This window comes from Macrobrachium nipponense, chromosome 5 (genome assembly GCF_015104395.2).
Source record: "Macrobrachium nipponense isolate FS-2020 chromosome 5, ASM1510439v2, whole genome shotgun sequence".
NCBI lineage: Eukaryota > Metazoa > Arthropoda > Malacostraca > Decapoda > Palaemonidae > Macrobrachium > Macrobrachium nipponense.
In genome coordinates this window covers 81,748,885-81,767,805 of record NC_061107.1, presented here as the reverse complement: position 1 = coordinate 81,767,805, position 18,921 = coordinate 81,748,885, and the positions used below count along the sequence as shown (strand labels likewise).

Genomic DNA, 18,921 nt, shown 5'->3' with positions numbered 1-18,921 from the left:
ACTTAGATATCCTATATATACTCCCTTCCATCTCCTCTTGCTCCTTACAGTTAAAAACCCAAAAACCTAGATGATGAAAAAAATCATACCAACAAATACTAGGTTTCAAAGACCTTGTCATGTAGAAATGTTCTCCTGAGGTATGTGGCATCAAAGGGCTCATGTACCATACTATCATGAGTTCTGTACTATGATCATAGATCTCTGTCAATACTATTAACAAAACATTTTGATGGTGATGATCACTTACTATTAAATAACCAATCAACTACAATAACTAAAGGTCACAAAAGATTAACAGATGTAAAAATAACTTTGAAAAATACAACCCTGGTGAATATAGGGACTTCTAAAGTGAAGAGAGCTTTTGCTCCATACCATGATAGCTTAAGAAGATATTTAACTTCCTGCGAGTAATTTTGAAGTATCTCACTTCACCTACTAATCCTGCAAGTATCCACATAACTTTCTTTTATGGAAATCTATGTTAAAACCTGTAAAATGTACCGGAGTATCATAGTGACGCTGAAGACAATTGTTACCATGAGCTAAAAAAGGTCCTCTGTCAGGTAAGGAACGTGAATTCTTGTGGTTACTTAAATACCTAATCTAATACGTAATTAATAAAAACTAGACAAAATGGGTAATGGATTTTATAATATTAACACAAAATGCACTTAAATAAAAAAAAATTAAAAAAAATAAGCAATTGTTTAATGAATCACATATGCAACCTTGAGAAAGAGGGAAACAATTAAAATTAACTTCATATTTTATTAATAATCTTATATAAATTTCTTTTTAGCACATCTAAAACTGGTTTTGGGTTTGGCTATCTTAACAAAGAATAGAGTGTTTGTTGTATAAACAGACAGCAGTAAGGCAATGTCTACACGTCTTCAATATTTCAGTCTACGTTCTGACACTCCTCATCAAAAAACCACTTGTGTTCAGCTACTGTATCGGTGGTGTAAACAGGAAGTCTAACACTTTCTTATTAAACATTTGTGCTGCAAATGTTCAATTATAATAAAACTTCTATTAAAACAAAGGAATAGATCCTTTTAATAATAAGAGTGAGGGTTTGGGTTTTGAACCAAAGCTCAAATACGTAATGAATATAAATGTGAACTGCCAATTTTTGAGGCTCATGGTTTTGCAAATATCTGTTGATGAAATGATGCAATGGCACTTTTGCTTCATGTTTCTGAGTGGAATGAAATGCCACAATAATGGCATTGATGAGCAACAGGAGAAACTATACAAAAAAATAAATTCATAAAAAATACATACTTTAACTGAATGCATCCTTTAAAAGTCAGTACCAATCTATCATGTCATAATAAAACTTATTTTGTGAAAAAGAATTATACCATAAATATGCAAGGTCCAGATTTAAAATATAGCTCTTAATAACATAGCTACTATGTAATGTAATACAGTGAATCAATATGATCACTGTGATTACCTGATATTTTGAGCAAATTTGTATCAGTTGAACAATCAACTTGAAAAGAATTTCAATGCTCATTTCATAATTTACTTTCTGTACACCACAGACAGTAATATGGGAGGAAAAACACACGCATATTACTAGTTAGGTCAATATTACAGTAGTCCTTGTTTACCTGGAAAAATAATTTACAAGGCTCATGCCGTCAAAACAAAAAATTAACTTTAGAAGGGTTATCCCTCTAGTATTAAAATAAATTTGGAAACGGGTAACCTATCCAGATTCTTAAGTGTTTCATTTCAAAAATAATTTGTGTTTCAACCAAGTCCGGGTTCCTGGAGATACTTACACATTATCATTTCCTGCATATGTAGCAACTGGATACTGAACATGCCACAAATACAATAAAAAGTGAATGTAACTGAAACCAATAATGATAATCATTTTCAAAAACATAACAAATTCATTAAAACACATCTGACAGAGGAAGATTCTTTGGCCGGAAAGTTCAAATAACAACAAAACTGATCCATGACTGCATAACAACTATTTCTTCCTTTTATCACCTTTTGATATGCAAGTTCCATGTGCTCACAATTCTTCCCCTCCCCCTTTGACAATGATTCTTTTCTTGATTAGCTCTCAAAACCAATAATCACTTCGTTCACTTGCGCACCGATGCTGCAGCACATACAGTCATTAACAAAATTTGTGTTAAAAACTGCTCACTTTGCCTGAGAAAGTTATAGTGTCCACAGATTGGTACATGGGCTTTAATGTTCAAAAAGCCAAGTCTCCTAGAGAGATATTTAATGATACTCTCACTGCACGCACACACACACGCGCTCACACAAAAATAAGGAGAAAAATTAAGGCTACTTCTATACAGTACACTGTATAACATCACAGATGAAGAGTGCTGGGTTTTGTTCCCGGAGGCTATAACTCCCACAACTTTCGTTAGTCGCTGTCAGAGCCAACTTGATTATTTTTCTTTCGTTTTCTTGCTGGCTTTTTGACATCTTCTCCCTGCAAAGCACCAAATCTAATATTAATCTAAAGTGAATCCCCTGATAAGAAATTCCTAGGCATACATTCTAAAATAAAAAACCCTTTCTAAACCCTGGATCATGGTGTAACTATTCTTTGGAAAATCAAACTTACAAACTTTGCAATGTATTTCATTGACCTTTCATGGTGTAATGATGGTTCAGGTTCTCACTTGAAAGCTGAATAGTTTTACTGTAGTATACAAAAAAAAGGCAGAAATACTGTAATTTGTTATATACAGAATATTGTGACTCAAAAATGAAATGCCATAGTATTATGTTTATACCAAAAGAATATTGTATGTCTGAAAAAGAAAAGTAAAATTGATCAGGTGAAGTTAGCTAAATTTTTCAGCTGATGATAGAAATGTATTTTTACATCACTGGAACCTAGATGGAAAGCTTCTCCCGTTTACATTCTCAAAGCTTGCAAGGTATATTTTCAAGAATTAACATACTGGTAATTTTATCAAAGTATGAAGAACATAGAAGCAAAATTCAACGCCAAATGCATTCAATGTATGCTGTATGACAACTTCAGCCATTGCCATGGAACCAAAAAGTTTTGCCGTTGTATATTGCAATAATACATTATATAGTGGAAAAATTAAATTTTCATAATAAAATAGTTTCATTTACACTGACCAAGTAAATACATAGCTAGTTTCTAATTGTGCAGCAGCCTTTTAAAGATCTGTGGTTGTGATTCTATGTTTTTGTATAGATGACAGGGCTCTCCCACTATTGGAGCACTCGGGAAACAGCCTGTTGAGTAAGCTAAATTTTGTTTGAGCCCTTATGCCCATAAGAGGGATTTTGTCATGCTCAACTGAACAATGGATGAGCCTACTGGGGGACATTGGCATCCATAGAGATGCTTGTCAAATTGCGCAGTCCAAAAGCCAACTGGGAAAGGAAAACACAGCCGGTCACTCACTTGTTTACAATTACCTCGGAATCAAAGGAGACTGTCAGAAGGGAAGTCCCTTCAACCTCTGAACCCCGACCTAGACTTTTTTCAAACGCATCAGACTTAGGCTGCGGAGCTCTACTGTGCATTGTTATTGTCTGAGGACAGCTAGTAGACGGAAAAGCCCAAATAGTCAGAGTTGAGAGTCATCCCTAAATAGATGATCTCTTGGGACAGGGTCAACTGAGACTTCTGTAGGTTGATAAGATGGCCCAGTTCCTTGGTAAGAAGCAAAACCTTGTGCAAGTCTTTCATGCACCTTTTTTTTTTATGAGGATCAAAGCAGCCAGTCGTCCAGATAGTTAAGTTGATCCCTATTAAGTGGAGCCAATTTGAGAGAGCAGCAAAGATTGAGTGAACACTTAAGATGTTGTCGAAAGTCTGAAGCAAAGGGCCAGAAACTGATACACATCCTGAAAGAAGAACCTTAGATAATTCCTGGAAACTGGATGGATTGGAATGTGGAAATATGCATCCTGCATGTCCAATGTTATCCAGTCATCCTAGTGAATGGGTGAAAGGACTGAATGGTTTGTCTCTATCTGGAATTTTATTTTCCAGACAAAATGTTTTAAGGGGACATGCATCTAAGACTGGTCTCCAGGCCCCCGATGTTTTCGGAACCACAAAGAGAGGGTCATAAAAACCCTGTGTTGGAGTTCTTGACTTCCTCTATGGCCTTCTTTTGCAGGAGGGAGGAAACTACCTCCAAAAGAGCCAAATATCTCTCTGAGCTTCTTGAGTAAGTTGACAATGTAATGGGAGAAGTGAACTAATGGTGAGCTCTCCAGAAGCAGGATGACATAACTCTCTTCAGAACCTTAAAGATCCACAGCTCTGCTCCTCTGATCAGCCACTTTTCCCAAACCTCCAGGAGTTCTGACTCCTACTGGCACATGAAAGACTTTGGTTTCAGTTTTTGGCCAATGTCTTGGCTGAGCCCTTCTTGTTGGACCTTGCAGTGAAACGTACATTGGAACAAGTCCTAAATTGTGACCTTGGTCTACTCTAACTCCATGAAAGGGCTAATGCTGGAGGGGAGAGGCTGTCTTGGGAGCAAAGGCAGGCGAACCCTTGGGACACTTGGAGGATTGAGCAAACAGATCTTGCGTCGATTTCTTCTGGAGGTCGGATGCAATTTCCTTAACAATGTCCTACAGGAAGGGTTGAAGTCTGTCCAGAGGTGAAAATAACAGGGCTAATTTCTGCATCTGAGTGACTACCTTAGTAGGAAAGGAACACCAGAGACCTCTCTTCTTAAGGACTCCCAATGTGAATAGAGTGGGAAGCTGTAGTAAGCCATCTCTAATGATCTTGTATGCACAAGACAAGACTCCTAGCCAGTCTGAGGCAATGTCTCTTGATAAATCTTGGAAGTCTTCAAACTTCTTAGCAAGTTTGAAGACTTCTCAGCCAGTGTTCCTACTGTCCAGTCAAGATAGACAAAATTTCAAAATCCTTGAAAAAAATCCTTAACAAACCAGCCTAGTTCTCCTGACAAAAACATTATCTTTGCCGACAAGAAAGCATAACAGTGACGTACGATAAATACCTCCTACAAACTAAGAGCAAGGGAGGAAAAAGTGAAAGAAGCTTTTTCTGGTTCCTTTTAGCTGAAAGCCTATTTCCCATCTCCTTGAAAGACTTCTTGGAGGACGAAGAAAGTACCACCATTGGGAGTCTAGTCCTGTCGTTCAGATGACTCTTCATCAAAATAGTCAAGGCAGACGAGATCACGGTAGCTGGGGTGAAAAACGTGGGGGCGTTTGCCAAAAGATACTGAAAAAGAGCCGAATACGAAGCAAGAAGACCAGATTCTTGATTGACCTCTTCCTCTTCTGAGGAGACCAGGGAAAAGACAGAATCATTAGAAGACTTAGAAGCAGAGGGAGCTTTCTTCAATAAGTGCATTATTTCAGCTAACTGTCACTTAATGGGAGTCAACGATGGTTCATCTTGATCCAAAGGCAACAACGACCAGTCTCTAAACCAACTGAAGAGGAGAAATGTGTCTAGGAGCAGGCGCTTGACGCTCAGAGTTGGGGGGTCAGGTACTGAAGAGTTGGCGTCGGGTGCTGGGGAAGGTGGGCCAGAGGTTCGGTCGGGGTTCAGTATCCTGATCAATAGTGAGAGAGAGAGAGAGAGAGAGAGAGAGAGAGAGAGAGAGAGAGAGAGAGAGAGAGAGAATGTTCAGAACAAACCCTCCACAAGGACTGAGCAATCGCATCCCACCCACCCCCACCCCCACCAACAACAACAACAACCTGAAGGGTGTTATAACATTTAACTGGAAGTGGGTCTAGACAACAAACCACATCATCTGATGGGTGCTTAGGCGGTCATGGAGATTGTAGGATTTGTGATGCACTCCCAGTGATGATCATAGTAAGATTTTGTTAAACCTAGTTTTACAGCCTTTGCTGCAATAGAGAAAACTAGAATTGCTGGATTCAGCCATAATTCTATATAAAAAAAAAAAAAAGCTACTATTCAAAAACCTAACAAGCTGATAAAAACTTACTGGCTACTGAAACAAAGAAATTGTACATCACCAAAATACAATTGAAAAGCGTGAAAACGCTGCTGCAATGGCGTCGATATGTACAACAAGCCGGCAGAAACAAAACTGAGCTTTCCTACCAAGCTGTTTCCAGAGTGCTCCAACAATAGGGGGGACGGTCACCTATACAAAAACAATAGATTTGCTACTGCGCGAGTAGAAACATTAGCTATGGAATTACTTGGGAAGTTACTTAAATTAAATCAAGAATTTCTTTGAAGTCATTACACATACATGCAGTTTACATATGTAATGCCATCTTAGGTTAGCCTACATGACAGATTACATTCCAACAAACTTGGGTAACATTAAGCAAACTATGTAAGTCTGCAAAACAGTTAAACAATTACTACTACTATTTATAAAGCATTTTTTTTATACACTTCACTAGACATCAAAAATGCATTCCTGTAATGTAAATTAATGCCATTTATATTTAGTATCAACAAGTGTTGATGCATAAATATGCAAAAATAAAAGCAGTGATGAACTGCTTTTAAGGGGCGCGCCAACTGCCAAATTTCAAGGAATTATCGAATTTTAGTTATCAACAGTTTTCAACTGTTCTATGTCTAAATAAACATATCCTGAAGCGATAAAGCTAAAATAAATTTTTGGACTGGTTTACTGACAACCTTGTTCATTGCTTGTATGACCCTGTGAACAAATCGTAAAAAGAATTGTTAAAAAAAGTCTGTATGAATAATTTGATAGGTCCACGTGAGTTATGTACTGTTTTCGACAGTTTTATGCATAAACAAACATATTAGTAATGTTATTGCTATAAAAAAAAATTTAGAATGGCCCGTGGACAATTTTGTTCATCGCTTGTACAGCGCTGAGAACAAAAAATGTGTAAAAATGGTATTGCTATAAAAGAATGCTTAGATTGGTTCATGCCATGAATGATGAACAAAGTTGTCCAAGAAGTTCATGCAACTTTGTTCATCATTTTTACAGCATGTGGACGACAAATTGTAAAAATAGTATGGAAAACAAATTTGAAAATAAAATTTGAACGAAAATAATTGTTCCAGACTTGTAGAGATAACTTAACCCTCAGAATCTAAATATTTGTTATTTTTTTTAGTTTTTCAGTCCAGAAATATTGCTCTTTTGCAGTTTTCCTGACTAGTTTTTTTTTTTTTTTTTTTTTTTTTCAAAACTAAATGCTTCAAGCTTAAAAAAGACTGAAATTAGACTTGTGTTTATTCAGTAACATTTGTAGAAGCAGTGGTAAAAGTTAGAAGGAAAAAACCTTCAGTAATTAGGTATAAAGTCATATAGTTTATAGAATGGGGCCTATGATGTCAGCACTCCCAATAAATGAAAACTCTAGGTAATACATAAATCAAGAGAGAGCACAGTTCTATTTATTTGATTATGTTGTAAATTTCATGGCATATTTCTTATATGATGTTTCTGTGCAAAACTCAGCCTTCTAACTGTAATAGTTTCATAGTTATTACAAAATAAGCAAGATTTTTTTTTCTTTTGCCATTTTCTTAAAATTGAGTTTTTTGAAAAATAAATTCTTATACCTCCAAGAAGACTGAACCAAATTTGATGCAATATTTACAAAGTATAGTATAACTATATATCTTGATTATCAAAGAGTAAAGTTGATTTTTGAGTGAAAAAATTTTTTTGGCATACATATTTTCAGTGACCATGATTTTTTTCAGACAAAAAAAAAAAAAAAAAAAAAAAAAACTAACTAACTAACTAACTAACTTAGAAGTCGAATTCCTAACTTTTTCTCTTTGAAAATTTTTATTATTAGTTGAAGAATAAGTGATAAAAATTTAAAGCAAATACCTTCAATCATCCGATGGCTATAAGAGCTTACTTTATAATGGGGCTTATGGAGTCGGCGCTCCCCTTTATATTTCTCCTTTGTGGCTAGACATACCTATATTTTACAGTATATGTACAATATTATAGGTGAATATGCACTTACACTCTCAAAATAAAAACTTATTATTACTGGATACTCAAAATCCTTCTTCATTTTTCTTGATAAAAACTGACCGAGATGTGGAATGAATAATGCTGGCTGTTGTGTTACAGTGTGTCAAGCCATGTATGTCATGATATATTATCAAAATCTTCATCTGCTTGAGGAAGCTTGGGACACCCAATGATGAAGGAGTCAGGAAGAGCAATCAATGGAGTTCTTTTTGTTGAAAAAGGATCATGTTTATAAACTCTGATAATTCATTATTTTCTTGTCTTTCAAATGCACTGAATTGCTGTTGGTGAGACTGTAATCTTCCCATGGGCATAAAAATGACTACTGTATTGTGGGCTACAAAAGAATTATATTCCATTGTTATGTCTAAGATTTTGCGCAATATGAAATGTTATGCTCAAATAACATAATCTTCATATTCTAGTTCTGTCTTCATATTGGTTTTCCCCAGTCTATTACCTAATCCATTGTTAAAATGTCTTCATGGCCTTATACAAGATGAAGTGGAAGATCTTATCAACAAAATCCAATGATGACTGCTCCTCTTGCTATCTGAAGAACTTTCACTTTTATATATTGCCAAGGAAACATAATACTGTATCTTATTCACAACTTCACTACATAAGGTTTCCAACATGCATTGACCACTTCTGGTTTAAATTCAAATGTTACAGGTTTAATGAGCTGACTACACATTAGGGTCCACAAAAACGACTATGCAGTTGTCTATAGCCATGACACCTTATTATATCCTCATCAATAGACTACAACTACAATAATGAGGTGGTGTTGGGAGGTAAAAGGTGCAACCTCAAAATCTTCATATTTTAGACTCAGAATGACAAGGTGTATTGTCTATAATAAGCAGAGCTGCAGTCCACCCCTTCCTCCATCCAAATATATATTTGCCTTGAAGGGGAAACTAGGGCAAAACCTTTCCTGGAATGGCACTAACCCACACTTTTGCACTACACTACCATAATTGGTAGATGGTTTATTAGAATTGTTAGCTTTGTAGATGACGACATGCAGTGCTACCACAAAACACCAGTATTGAGTCCATCTTTTCTTGCCTTGAACACTTTAGCCTGATTTCAACTTTTGTGGTTGTATGTTCGATTCCATATCTTCTTCCACAACACACCAGCTTTGTTCTACTTGAACACTTATTGTGAAAAACATTTCTACTCAATTTCTCAATTCTGATAGAAATCTGGCAATAGCATTTGCACTGACAGATATGATACACATTACTGGCCCCATATAGGTTCAAAACATTCCAGAGCAGCATGTTATTGTCTAACCCAAACAGTTTTTGCTCATGTCTTCATACCACAAATAAAGCCTTTTCATCTTCAAAAAAACACTTATCCTGTACTAACAGCATTACTTTGAGTATTGAAAGGGCTAAAGAAAAACATCACACAATTTTTTTCTTATAGTAACTTACTTTTCTTAAGAATTATGGAAATTTTCTTTTATGGCCCAAAAAAGCATTTACTAGCCTGTCTCGGCTTGGGAGAATGCTATAAGCATTACTCTTGTATTTTATGGTAAATATTAACTGGAATTTGGTTTCACGAAGTAACAACAGACCAGGTAAAACTCCTATGGGGTAGTGGCAAAGGTAATAGCCACAAGAAAAATTGTAAATCAAAACTACAAATTTCTGGACTATCCCAATTACAGGATTCAATAGCCTAACGCCATGTGAAAATGAAACGTAGTATCCTGAACATACAGTCATCAAGGACAATTGCATGATTAACCCACTCTAATAAATGAAATTTACTTATGAAATCATACAATACTTTTATAAAGCACAGTGCTTTATAATCAGAAAATAAATTTGTCAACAAACATACTTCAAAAAAATTTTAACCCACAACTAAAATCATTGTAACATACAATATTCATAATCTTTGTAACAAACTATTCAACTACCATACATTACTTACGAGCATAAAACTTGTGAACTTATACAACTGGTAAACAAATTAGAAGAGTACAAAAGACATGTTCCTACTTCAACTTTGATAGAGAAATACTAAATTTAAAAAGTAATTTGCATATTTCTCCTGGGTATGGAAACCTCTGCTTTTGTAAGAGGAATGATCCTGCGCAGTATGCACTTCAGCTGTGTTAATATTAACTAAAAACAAAACTAGGAACTATCAGCTAGGCCTAGGGCCTCTTGCCCTGAAGTCTGTTGGCCAACTTTGACCATGGTCTTCCCAGCTGCTACTGGGATTAGGCATGTGTGCATAACAGGCTATGCTTTGTGCTGGTGTTGTGCATTTTCACTTTACATGCAAAATTCAAATGGTGGAATTGTTGAGCCTTTTAGTTTGTCAACCATGTGTACGACATGTTTGTCTCCTGTTCTTGTGATGGCTACCTTGGATGCGAAGCCCTAAGTTCATTGCTGTGTGGGCAAAGAGGAAAAGGCCTGTAGACAAGTTTATGTCTCATGTGGTAGTTGATTCACAATCCACCAGCCTTTCCTGCAGAGGAAACAAGTGCTCAAGGGACTTCCAGTCACGCACTAGACTTCATGATTTTTGATGGGTTAAAAAAAAATAAAAAGAGAGAGAAAGTGTGTGTGTGTGTGTGTGTGTGTGTGTGTGTGTGTTTTTATTAATTACTGCTGAGTTTCTTTATAAATTTATCTACTTATTTGACCACTTATTAGTATGCAATTCTACTACTTAAATTTGGCATAGTGGTTAAAAAGTTAGGAATTATAAACATTAATTTGCATCTATTTCTTCCAGCAATTACATTTCATCACTCTTCCTCATTTCACTTTCACTTCCAGCATTATTTTCTGTACATAAAAGGTAGTCAGGATAGTGTGAATATAAGTAGAGTAGAAGGTTGGGACCTCAAAACCATGCTCTACCAGACTAACTGATCCTCAGTCCGAGTCTATAAGGATTCATGGTTTCTTAACTAATTTAATTTTCTGTATTTTTCACCTCTGTAGATATTGTTCAATAAAAATTAAATATTACTAATTTCTTCTTTCTCTAAACTTCACCTCCATTTACTGCATGTTTTCCTATACTATAACAACCTACATAAAGCCCCCCCCAAAATTAGAGAATATCATTAAATTACACTTGATTTTGGAGTCCTGGAGCAAGAACTGAAATCAGGGTAACAGCACCTATAAATCACTATCAACACTACTTCAAAAATGGCCTTTCACAAAAAAAAACAAGAATTCAATCAAAATAACATGATGTGGAAGCAATAATAATAAATCATAATAAATCTACTTACCTCACTACTTTCTTCTTCACTTTCCGACTCCAGTTTTTTGCGGCTCTTGGGTTTTCTGCCTCTATTCGACTTGGGTTTTCTTGGCGGTTCTGGCGCTGGCTCTTCTTCTTCCTCTTCTTCTATCAACGCAAACAGATCACTATATTTCTTTTTTTGTATTTCACTGCACTGATTCTGAGCAGTTTGTAAAGCATCTTGCATTGTTTGTAAGGCAAAAAATGTTGTCTGACCACAGGCTGTTCTTAGGTGGTTTAAATGTGAGAGCACTTGGTCTAACGGAACACTACAAGATTTACCAATCTGATTACGTTTTCTTTTGTTCGGAGAAGGCTGGGGTTTGTTATTGACAACGTCATTGATTAACTTAGCCATTTTATCTTCATAACGCTGCACCCAATACTGTAGAATAGTTGCCACTGTAGGGTCTTCCACTCTAAATTCTCTCAATAACAGTGTTCTTAAGAGAATCTCCGAAGGGCTGCAAAAGAGGGAATAGAATGATGAAGTCTGACTATAGGTCATAGTAGTCCAAAAACCCATTACTATTTTCCTTCCATAAATCTTAACATTTTTCAATCTGCATTAGTACACATTAATCAAAACCTAACAAAGCTGCTATGCAGGGCTACATATATTGAAACAACTTGAAGAATCTTTACAGTAGACCGCACTTATTCACGTTCTCGACATTCGTGGACCTACGTATTCTCGGATTTCTTTATGGACCGTATTTACCCATTATTTGTGGGAAATTCATGTATTCACAGTATTTTCCTATGAAAAGTATCCACAAATGACTATGTTTTCATAACAATTTCAAGATCAAATACACTTTCTGTGATAAAACTATTAAAAAACCAGGTATAAGCATTTTAAGTGGGTTTTTCTCGAGTCTGAACTAACAAAATAAGTAGTTCTAAGTGTTTTTATGGGGGTTCTAAGTATTTGCTGATTCTAGCTATTCAAGGGGGGGGGGGGGGGGGGGGGTGGGGGGGGGGGGGGGGGGGGGGGGGGGGGGGGGGTGTCTAGAACGCACAAAACGTGAATACAGGGGTCCAATGTACATGAATCTCCTGAAGCACTTACAGTATGTTGCAATTTAAAAAAAAAAAAATTCAAACAGTATCTTGAATGCTTATACCCCATGCAATTTAAATGAAAAATGTAAAATGCTGTAATTTGAGATTTTACAGAATAGATGATTAAGCTTCAAAGAAATCTTAACTATTCCAGGTTTATGAAAATCATATTTTTACAAACTATAATGTATTTCATATAACCTATCAATCATTAAACATAAAATAGCCTTGTTTCTATTAAACAGCTCTTCAGTTGTACCAACTTTTTTCATCCTGAAAGACAAAGACCTCATTGGAAATACCAAGGCCATTAACATGATGCCTCCACTGGTATTAGTAGTTATTATTTCATTATTCTTTCATGTACAACTTAAGAGTAAAAACCACAGGGAGAGGAGGATGGCATTATATATATATATATAGTATACACTATATATAATTAATGGGTTAGTACGAAAAATGATTTAATTCGTAACAACATTGTTTATTCATACTGAACCAAATGATAATAAATTTAAGAGGAAGAATGAAATCTGGAATGATCTCCAGCATTTATTCCATGAAGGAAGAGGAGTCGATGGTCTTCAGGAATCTCTCTTTCTCAATTAATTTTAACTTCCCTGTTATCTTCAAGATGAAGTTTGTAAAACTAAGTTCCTCCTTGGGCAGATCTAGAAGGGATGATCTAGTTCCTCTTTGAAGTCCAAAGTGCTCATCTGGCTTGATGGACCTAGCCTGTTCCATTCCTCATTCCTTTGCTGTGACTGGGTGTCTTGCCCTCAGTGTCTGGTTCTGTCATCCAGGAGCGGGAGAACTCTCAATTCTCCGTCTGAGTCCCAACTTGGAGAACAGCTTTCAGTACGCACCATGTCACATCACTCCTTGGGAATGCAAGCGAGAAGCATTCTTGGAACATCGACTTGGACAGCTCTTCTCTGTACGCCCTGTTCATACTTCAATGGATCACCGTGCCACATCACAAGGGGATGTCTGGAAGGGAAGGGTGACCGAGGAGGGATTGTGAAAGAGTGGTGCTTAGACCGATGTCAAGAACGATGGCTCTTGTTGTCTCTGAGTTTCTCTAACCTCGAGGAAGCACTGTGCTGCATTACGCTTCTAGAACGTGTGTGGGAGGTGTCCCCGGAAGGGTATAGAGAGTGACAGTTCTTCTATTGAGTCTCCCATCTGGGATCCATTTCGTCTACAGAACAGAGATCCTTTCTCCATAAGGTTCATCACGGAAGGTGAGTTCTGAAGATAAAAAGTTCCTTTCGTGCTTGAGTAAGATGTTATAGGCCAATAGGCACTCCCTGCTCAATGTCCCATAATTTCACCATCAAACTACTGATTGTGTTCCCATCCTGGAACTCCTTTTTGAGAGAGTGCAACAGTACCAACAATGTTTCCCATGGAACTTCTTTCAAAATGGAGGAGGGAAGCTGGGGGAAGAAGTTCCTCCTTAGAGTGATGGGAAGCAAAGGAGTTTGAATGGGTAGCGTAGGAGAGGGGGAGGGATGCAGGTGATGTAGGGGGAAGATTCTCTGAACATTGGCATCAGCTTATTCCTCCGCCTTTTCTCCTATTTATCCCACTGAGAAGAAGGCTATTCACTAAAAGTGGCCTCCCTGGAACATGCATGACCCCTACAAGAAATGCAAACTGAATGGGGGTCGACTAGCACAGGTGACGTGAATTTCCTATGCATCGATGAAATTTGTTACTAATTATCCTCCATGATGAAGGAAGAAACAAGAAACCACTGTAAAATGGTTGTTTCACTTAATAACTGGTAAAAAACAAAACACTTCACAAAATGACAAATTTATAATTTATATTTGTACTTTTATAACCAACAAACCTGCAGTCTTCACATAAGGATAAATCTTCTAGTGCCAGCAGGAACCCCATAAAACAATAAAAATAGTAATGCAAAGAATCAGTGGCATTGGGGTTTAAGTTGGTAATCGTGAGGCGTTGGTTGTTGACCTACTTTGAACGCCGTGTCTCAGCCATTTTTCTTTTTTACAATACATACTAAAACTGAAACCTAGGGCACGGGAAGCTAGTGGATCTCAGTAAAACGAGTCTACAGTCAGCAGAGTTATGCGAAGTGCATGGGACTTGCCTATATATGAAGGTGTAGGGAGTATTTGTATCAGAACAAATAACCTGATATACTTTACTTCCAAATGCAAAAACACACAAGGTTACGCTGACACAAACAACAGGTTCTGATTAGGGAGATAAAAGACACTGAATGACCAACTCAGAACATCCATTACACTGGTCTAGAGTAAAGTGTCAGCCATGTGCACTCAATTCACTATCTGATAAAGGTACCATACATATGGGATTATTCCAGTCATTAAGAAGTATTTGAATTTTTTCTGAACTGCTTCATTCAAGGAGCCACTCAAGAAAATCTGAGTAACTAGAGTTATATAAAAAAGGTAACACTACAAAACAGTACATCACAAGATCAAAAGGTCTAAAAAAAATTATCTAATGGAGAAAATTAAGCTGAGCACAGCAACTGGAGACTCACAGGAATCTACTATGGTGCACCAAGATATCAAAATAACAGCAGTAACTAGAAAATTAACTTCAACATATTAACATTTACAGACAAAAAGTAGCCCAGAACAAAATCACAAGCACACCCAATAAGGAAAATTATTAAATTCATGGCGCAAGAAATACATGGAATATATGTGTATTCTTGGTGGCATAGATGTTAGTGAATGGACATTTTTGAAACAAAATTAAACTCTAGGAAAAAAAAGAAACTATCATGAATCATTTCAAACATCATTGGTAATTATAACGATGAGAAGATTAAAGCTATTATGAAAATAAATGGCACGACAAACAAAACAAAAAGAAGTACTGCTCCAGGGAGAGCAACACAGGACAAGTGAACATAGCCTTGCTGTATACAAAAAAAAAAAAAAAATGACTGAAAGTGGGCTGAACATGGGTAGTTTTTTTTTTCAAGATCAAATAAATTAGACCCACTGGAGCCACTGCACTGAAATACAGCCATTAATGTTTAGTGGATGTGCTATGAACGCACAACCATTAAGTCTACTGAAATACCATGTTGTCTATTTGACATATTTTTAAATGCATAACCAAGAATGATACAACAGCCATGCAGAAACTAACATACTTACGATTCACGACGCAGCATCATGAGAATATTAGAAAGTGCTTCTCCATGTGTATTATTGACTGTAGCTGAATGAGAGGTAAATTTGAGCTTTGGCATCACAGAAAGGCAACAATCAACAGGTATTTCATGGGCTTTTGCCAGTTGCCATAGAAAAAGTTGTTCCACTGTCTCCCACTGCAAGCTCTTTTCTGTAAAAATAAACAATTATTTAAGACTACTGATAATGTTATCATAATACTAGGTAAGCAATGAAAAATTATGACAATGTAACATTATTCTTTAAAGTAGTTTAACAAGGTCACTTTTATCTACTCTAGACTCTCCTACAGCTTATTCAAAGGACTTCCTAAATGAGAGGCAACAACTGGAGCAATGCTAAGTTAGTTAATATCAGCATAGGAAAGACCAAAGAGGACGAAAATCAAGCCATTTTCTGCAGCCACTACATGCCTATATTTCCAACCTAAAATAATTTTCTATTTTAAAAACTTTTTATACTACATCACAACAACAAAAAACATGAGGGGTTAGATATAGTGTAAGAACTGGTCACAGTCACAGAAAGGAATGATAAGTTAACAGATAGTGATAACTTTATTGTTGAAATTAAGATACATAAGGCATGCAAAAGGGAAAAAACCAGAATTGTATGCTGAAGTTTACACACAAAAGTCCTATAGCCAATACTGACTAGATGGTGCTGAGGAATGACCTTTCAGTTGAGGAAAGAAGTGAAGAGGCTTTCATATGTCATAGGCTTTTGTGACGGGAAAATTAGACATCAAGACAAAGCAAACATTGTATGATAGCTACATTCATATAGTATATACTATGAGCCAAAACTCAAATGTTAATACTATGTTTTTAAGAGGAATACCATATTCATGTGGCAGACGAAAATATATGACAGAAATGCAGACATGAGATTTTGTAAAAACTGGACTAGACAAGAAAAAGCAAAGTGAATTACATTTGAGTAATGATGCATCAGATGGGCTGACATTCTCTTATTATAGAAAAGGCATGTTACAACTAAAATTTCAAGCTTCACATGGTTGGCATGCAGGATTTCTCCATATACTGTACTGATATGTAAAATTTTGATGATTATAAACAGGGGACCAACAAATGATGGGAAACTTCATTATTTAATGTAACAAGAATAAATTTTCCAGCTAAATGCATCAAAATAAAGAAAAACCATCTGATTAAATAAATAAAATTTTCACTGCCATCAATGAAATGTGCTGTAACTGGACAAAAAACTAGATCTTATCTACCATAAACCAAATCACATATTAAACTTTCAATGTCAACCAAACCCTAACCCATTAAGGTGTCATGAATGGCTACAATGTACTAGTAAACTTTTACATGGAATACATTAACAGGAAGCCTTATAGGGATAAACATTTTAATGAGACACAAATTGTAAAGAAAATACCTGTTGGAAAAACTCAGAACTAACTTTTAAGTTTTCCTACAAAAATTCTAAAGGATACTCACCTAAAATATTTGCAAATGCACTGTTATCGAACATCTGAAGGGATCCTTGTAAGACCATACACACAAGGTCATGCAACTGAGTGGAATCTAGTCTTTCAATCACAATTTGCAAGATTTCAGTGTTTCCTCTTGTCTGTTTAGGAAAGCTATTATATATGTCTGGAATTATCCAACTTAAAACACGACTGTCATTTTCACTACAACACGTTAAATCTCTTATTATAAAGCCAGCAAAGTCTTTCAATCCAGAAGCTTTACAGAGATCACGATAGGTTAAAAACGTTTTGTCATCCTTTTCATCTTCTTTATCTGCCTTGACTGTTGAGGCTTTTAAAAAGTAAAGAAAAATATACCCAACGTGATTATTTATTTTGTGCATCTCCACCAATAGTTGCAACAATGGCTGTCTTCGATGGTCATCTTCAGGAAGGGTGATCAAGTTGTCGAAAAGAACATACAAAGGTCTTCCTAAACTCTCTTGTATACTCCTGAAATGAGAAAGTACAAATAGTTCCCTTAACAACTCTTACAATAGTAAACAAAGACTGGAAAAATGAAAACAAAGACCGGAAAAATGAAAAAAAAGGAAGCTCGGTGAAGAAAGAGGATCACAATCAACTTATTAAAATATTTCACAATATCTAGAATTTTTCAGTTATAAAGTACAATTAGAAAATTAGCAATACATGTTATTGTAATTACATAAAAAACCATGAAATAAACAATTAAAGGCCACTTACTCAGATGTGATGTCCTGGGGAAGCAGTGAGGTACCTGGACTCAAATCACTAGCTAAAAGATGACAAAGGCAAGAGGCTAGATTTAAAGCCTCATCTTGATCAAGGTCTTCACTCAATATCAAATCACACACCTTTTGCAGAAGATAACATCTGGAAAATGTAACATACATTACAACAAACACATCTCTGTTGTCAATGAGCATCTGCAGTTCTCATGTGGTAACACACCTACTACTGCTTTCAAGCATCAGCAAATTGCATTTATTCATAACACCAACAACACATCTCCCCTAATAAAACATTTTAGGTAAAAAGACTTCTAAACTAACTCCAGAGACCTACAATCTCCCTCCCTGGTTTCTATATTTTCATGTTAGTCTTCATCCTTCCGATTCCTTAACTAGTATTTCACTACCCAAGTGCTTCTTTACCTTATCACATATCATTCTTTCAGATATGCAAAATTTTTTTTTAGCTACTAAGCACCAATAAACTCCAGCCATAAATCTGTACAATTTGTGGTTACACCTCTTTAGAATCTCCAGATCTCATACTGGAGTCATAGATGTTTTCTTAATCTCTCTCTAAGGTCTTCACAATCTAGTCACCTGCTAAGAAAATTCCATTTCTACCTCTTTTAAGGCCTGCCTTCCTAGCATAGCTCTCCTCACTTTCTTTTCCTTTTTGGGCACCCTAAATTCCTTACTCAATAGTATCTTTTACACTACCCATTGAAATCAAATTAACCATCCCTGGACACTTTTCCTGCTTCACCTACATAAGACACTTTCCCAACTGGCCATTTTCTTCCTATTTGTTCAATTTTCTGTTGCTGACACCAAACTTACTTTCCATTTCCTAATGTCTGGCTTTGTTTATAATGGTTTTCAATCCTTCCCTACTATTTCCACCGATTCACCCTTTCAAACATTTCTAAGTTCTCGTCAACACCAAGTCATCTGCATACAGTAACCACAAGCATACATACTGCAATTTTTTATGCTAATTTTATCATTATGATGAACAACAGAGTACTAAGTATTGAACTTGTAGGAAAACAACACTTATGCAAAACTTCTCCACTCTAGGTCTTGTATGGTGGTATAATGCTGAACCTTTTCTTTCTTATACTACA

The 18,921-nt window shown here is 36.1% G+C and overlaps 1 protein-coding gene across 1 annotated transcript in view; it reads right to left on the bottom strand.

The window, feature by feature from the left end:
- Positions 1-760: 760 nt before the first annotated feature.
- Positions 761-18,921, bottom strand: part of LOC135215465 (integrator complex subunit 3-like) — a gene marked incomplete at its 5' end in the record, with an annotated part of 234,508 nt that continues 216,347 nt past the window's right edge. The window contains 5 exon segments of the mRNA XM_064250189.1: positions 761-2,482; positions 11,290-11,767; positions 15,542-15,728; positions 17,047-17,534; positions 17,787-17,936. Coding sequence (XP_064106259.1) covers positions 2,414-2,482; positions 11,290-11,767; positions 15,542-15,728; positions 17,047-17,534; positions 17,787-17,936 — 1,372 coding nt within the window.